Source organism: Populus euphratica, unplaced genomic scaffold, assembly GCF_000495115.2.
Source record: "Populus euphratica unplaced genomic scaffold, PopEup_1.0 scaffold117.1, whole genome shotgun sequence".
Lineage (NCBI taxonomy): Eukaryota > Viridiplantae > Streptophyta > Magnoliopsida > Malpighiales > Salicaceae > Populus > Populus euphratica.
The window spans coordinates 274297-279908 of NW_011500008.1; the positions used below are offsets into that span (position 1 = coordinate 274297).

The 5612-nt window shown below is 34.4% G+C and overlaps 1 protein-coding gene across 3 annotated transcripts; it reads left to right on the plus strand.

The window, feature by feature from the left end:
* Positions 1-1631: 1631 nt before the first annotated feature.
* Positions 1632-5392, plus strand: LOC105141277 (cell division protein ftsH). Of its 3 annotated transcripts, none has more exons than XM_011048460.1 (5): positions 1632-1727; positions 1812-2997; positions 3666-3989; positions 4383-4683; positions 4951-5392. In XM_011048460.1, exons 2-5 carry the CDS (start codon positions 1879-1881, stop codon positions 5148-5150), a joined length of 1944 nt encoding a protein of 647 aa, XP_011046762.1. In that variant the 5' UTR covers positions 1632-1727; positions 1812-1878; the 3' UTR covers positions 5151-5392. The 3 variants fall into 3 exon arrangements, with proteins under 3 accessions (XP_011046762.1, XP_011046763.1, XP_011046761.1); XM_011048461.1 differs by having other exon boundaries at positions 2025-2997; XM_011048459.1 differs by having other exon boundaries at positions 1632-2997.
* The last annotated feature ends 220 nt before the right edge of the window (positions 5393-5612 follow it).

The window sequence follows — 5612 nt, forward strand, 5'->3', positions numbered from 1 at the left end:
TTCCAGAAAGGTATGGATGTTAGCTTTTTAGTGCCACTAGAATCACTTCATTTCGATCTCTAAAACTTATGCTCTGCACAAAACATCAACTGAACATCAAATCTGCCAATTATCTCCAATTTACTCATTTTTGCATTTTTCATCCAAAAGTGCCTTCAAAACATAAAACAAAGAATATCAAGGTATTTTACATATAAAACATGGACAAAAAATTAGGTAAATGTGGGTGAAACTATCGAATAATATAGTTACATCACTATAGAACTTGGATTTAGTTGTACTCTACATGAATGGAAAGATAATACATAGGCCTAAAACTTTCATGAGAGTCCAAGATTTAAAAAAGTCATTTTCAAGTCCAAATTATAGCAACAATGGAGAAGTCAAAATCTGTCCTACAACCCATATGATATTCAATGTTCAGCCTATATCTCGAGTTCTAGAACTTCAAATGACCTTAATTTTTTTTGTTGGAAAGCTGAAACAATTTCTAGAACTTTTATGATAAAGTTTGTTCAAATTCTAATATTATCAATGATATTTTGTTCAGACAAGAAGATAAGGATTGTTACCAAGTCAAGATGTAGTCACTCACTCAATAATTAGTCATCAAATCAATAGTTCTAAATTTTGACCTATAAAAAGAGGCATTTGTCATGCATTTAGGCATCTTGATTTTTAGATCAAGATCATGTTTTTACTCTTTTTATATTTTTATAATATTTAAGTTTTGTTTTTATTAATTTCTTACACTTTCCATTAATTTTTCATTTAAAAACATTTAACAAGAATGAATTTATAGGGTCATGACCTTCTTTGGCCATCTCTTTCACGAAAATATTATAATTAAAATATAGTTTGAGTATATGCCTTATCACTTCTTATTCTTGATATGAATTGGTTCCATTTTTTAAAAATAAAAAAAACAATGCTCATTTGTTTTAATTTTTTTCATAGCATGGCGTGACAATCTGAATCCAAATTTGAATATTCAAAGTAATTCAGTGAAGGAACAAATTCCTAATTATTTTCACTTTAAATATTATTTTCCTAATTCATATACCATTGTTCATAAGAATTAGCTCAATAAATTTAATTTAAATATTTTTTGAATAAACTAATATTTCAGTAGCATAAATAATACATTTATGAATATGCATGTGCCAAAATTAATAATAATTTTAAAACAACCAGAACATGTAAAAACTATATATATATATATATATATATATATATATATATATATATATATAAACATTAATTTATTTGAGGAACTACCTCCCTTGTATTCAAGTTTTTTTCTTTTCTTTTTATAGATGTGGAATATATACCAGCAAGTAATTGAGATATATGGGGCAAAAAAAGGTAATCAGGAATATACATTAAAATAGACAAGATTTTTTTATTTTCTCAATTTTAAAGAGTTTTAAAATCTGAGATAAAACTCGAAACGTTTTTTTTCAAGATGACAGTCCCATAGATCAATGCTAATGGAGTTGCTATGCCTTAACTACTAAAAGGACTCAACTGATCAAATTAGTAATATGGGGACTCAACTATAGTAGAGGCACCACACGTGTGATTATTGCTATGGAGTGAAAAAAACCCAATCCACGGGTTCTTATAAACCCAAAGAAATTTTCTTATCTTCGGTCTTCACCGCTGAACAAGCACAAACACGGTAGTTGCCCATTCCTCAGATTGTTTCCAATTTCTACGAAAACCAGGTCAGAACCACGTCAATTCTTTAAGGTCTCGACGGTTAATAGCAGTTTCTTATGTATGATTGCTTACGGAATCCCAAATGACAGGTTCATGCTAGTAATGGATATTTCTTGATTTTCTTGGTAAAGCTAGTTGTTGTTGTTTTGAAGAGGCATGGCTTCTTTTTCTGCTGTTTGCAATAACGGGTTCTTGAATTTTAAACTGAACACCGGAGTCAATAATGGAAATACTAAATCTTTGAAGAGATATTCAACTATTTGTTACAGTCCAGTTTTGATCCCTTCTTTGGGACTTTGCAGTGCTGGCAAACTCCAACATTTGTTGCTTTGGAGGAGCAAGTCTAGGTCATCATTTTATGATGGAAAAACCGGGCTTCATTTATCTGGGTTTTGTGGTGGTTGTAAGTCTCAAAATGGGTTGTCTTGTAAGAGCTCGTTTAGACCATTGATGAGTGAAAAAAGTGGAGATGAAGAGAGCCATTTGAGGAAAAGAGGAAATGGTAATTTGAGGAAGAGGTTTTCACTTAGATTGAAAACAAGACTGCGGCTATTGAAGATAAGATTGAAGGGAGTTTCGATTAGGTCGATGTTGAATGATTTTGGAATGTTCTTGAGAAGGAATATAAAAAGAATGACACTTTACACTTCAATTTCTGTTGCTTTGGGAATGTGCTACTTGTTTTTGAGATTAACTGCGTTGCCATCTCCAAAGATTGTTCCTTATTCAGAATTGATAGCCAGCCTTCAAAATGGCTATGTTACAAACGTCTTATTTGAAGAGGGATCCCGTCGTATATACTATACCACAGACTCTGTGAGTAATGAAAGTACTGAAAACTCAGAAGATAAATCTTCAGTATTAAATCTTCCAAATGAGAATGCAGCTGAAACAGTTGCAATAGAAGGTGTTGTCAGCAAAACTGGTCTGGCATCAAGGGTAGATGTATTTAAGAAATTTTCAAGGCCACGAGCTTCCACCCCAGAGTGGCAATTTTCTACGAGGAAAGTAGATCGTGACGAGAAATTTCTTCTTACTTTGATGAGAGCAAAGGGAACAGCATACAGCTCAGCCCCTCAATCAATTCTGATGTCAATAAGGAGTTTGCTTATAACTATAATATCTTTGTGGATTCCCTTGACGCCTATGATGTGGCTCCTCTATCGCCAACTTTCTGCTGCAAATAGCCCAGCAAGAAAGAGGCGATCAAATAATCAGGCAGTCACTTTTGATGATGTGGAGGGTGTTGATGTTGCTAAGATAGAACTCATGGAGGTAAGCAATTCCCCTCTTAAAGTTTCCTCGAAATAAAATAATATCAGATATAATTCTTAAAAAAAAAAAAAACAACAACCTCCAGTTATCTGTTTATCACTGAAGCAAGTGTCAAGAGTCATAGTCTATTTAAATTTTATGTTCATCTGCACAATTATAATAGAATAATAAGATTTAGTGGAGGGGATTAAAGAATGAGTCCAACTTTATGTATCTCTATTATTCACCATTTTGTAATCGAGCTGTATTTGCTCTATAAAGAACTCTTGAAGTTGTTACATATGATGCTAATGGGGTTATAAGTCTGCATTTGATGTCATAAAGCTAATTTTAATCTTTCTTGAACTTCTTTGCTAACTCCCAAGTGATGCATGAAGCTTTCTGAGTCTGAGCAAGGTGATGTCTTGCTGATTTCTTGTCCAACCATATCTTATATCCTCTTGGAGATTTCTTGATCTTTGCTGAAGCTGCTTGATAAAGAATTGTATAGATACCTTGACATCTCTCTTAATTATATTTCCTACGTAGAATCTGAATCTTAGACCAGCTCAATATTTTGTGTGTTGTCTTGCAATATTTCTGTTTATGGACACTAAAGGTTCCATTATGTTGATGGATCTTTCTAGAATATCTATGTTAAACTCATTGATGTGATTCATGCTTTGTAGATAGTTTTGTGTCTGCAAGGAGCTATGAATTATCAAAAACTGGGAGCAAAGTTACCTAGAGGTGTATTGCTGGTTGGTCCCCCAGGAACAGGGAAGACATTACTGGCACGTGCAGTTGCTGGAGAAGCAGGAGTACCATTTTTCAGCGTCTCTGCAAGTGAATTTGTGGAGTTGTTTGTTGGTAGAGGAGCAGCTCGGATTAGAGATCTCTTTAATGCAGCAAGAAAATCTTCTCCGTCAATTATATTCATCGATGAACTTGATGCAGTTGGGGGAAAACGTGGTAGAAGTTTCAATGATGAACGGGATCAAACACTAAACCAGGTAACCTAATCATTCAAACCTTCTTGCATCTCTTGCAGTGTTTCCAATTTTTTACTGGATATATTTTAGTTTACTGAATCCTATATTTATGCAATCTTTTGCATTATTGGTGTGTAACTTCATCTACACTTTACATATGTTTGTCAGGTACTATACTCATTGCCAACATTACTATGTTAAACTTCAGAGACATGTATATCCTTGCATATTATATTCTTGTCAGAACTTCTGATGAATCAACTGGCTTTCTTGCTTGTTTTGTCATTGTTTAGCATTGTCACTCTAAATCCTCTGAGTTTAGATTTTCCTCCAAAATTTCTGAATTACCATGTTTTATTGTGTTCCAAATTAAAGTTGTCCTCACAACTGACCCTTTTTTTTTTGCCTCTGTAGTTGCTGACTGAAATGGATGGTTTTGAGTCAGAAATGAAAGTGGTGGTTATTGCAGCAACTAATAGGCCAGAAGCTTTGGATCCAGCCCTTTGCCGCCCTGGTCGCTTTTCAAGAAAGGTAGTTGTTGGAGAACCAGATGAAGAAGGAAGGAGAAAGATCTTGGCTGTACATTTGAGAGGGGTTCCTTTAGATGAAGATGCAGATCTTATCTGCAATCTAGTTGCTTCACTGACACCAGGCTTTGTAGGTGCTGATCTTGCAAACATCATTAATGAAGCTGCTTTACTAGCTGCTCGAAGAGGTAAGGTTTATGCTATAAATAAGCTGTTATCTGGTCTTTTACCATCTACAATGACAATTTGAATCCAGTACAGATAGCAGCCTTATCCTCATGTGGTGGACCATCATTTTATTTCCATTCTTATCATTGCATCTTCATTGAGTAATTCTACCCCACTCCCCAATTTTGTATACCCTCTTTTATAGTGCAAGCTTTATGCATTAGATACCTCGAGAATAATATATCATTTATTATTAAATATGAATCGAGTAAGTTTGGTTTGTGCAGGTGGAGACATTGTGACAAGGGAAGATGTAATGGAAGCAATTGAAAGAGCAAAGTTTGGAATCGGGGACAGGCAACTAAGGCCCAGTACAATAAGCAAAGAGCTGGGCAAATTGTTCCCATGGATTCCTTCATTGATGGGAACGACTGACACAAGACAGGATGGTTTGCAAGGCTCTTTAGGTTACCAGACCCTGAGCTGAAAAGTAGGTTTTGTTTCAATTTACTTTTACTGTGGTTACATTTTCTTGTTTTTCGTTATTTAGGTTTTTCTGGGGTCTGATTATGTACAAAATTTTAATGTCTATCGATAAATTTACCACAAGATATATATTCAAATTAGTGCAAGTGTCATTCTGGTGTTTGTGTGATGGGTGCTGGAATAACCATCTATGATGTATGCTCTCAAGTCGGATGACATTTTATCATTAAAGCATACTGGGTTCTTAACTTTTTCAATGTCCGCACCCCAAGAATAGATGATTTTGAAGTGTCCAATACTTAGGCTGAGAGGATCATAATTCATAACAATTCTGGGTCGATCCCCTATATGTGATGACATGTAAAAGATGAGTACATTAACTGCGTTTATGCTACCAAGTATACTGCTGAAAATATAACCCTCTTTCTTCTACTCTCTATTCCAATCCTGAAAGTGAAAGACC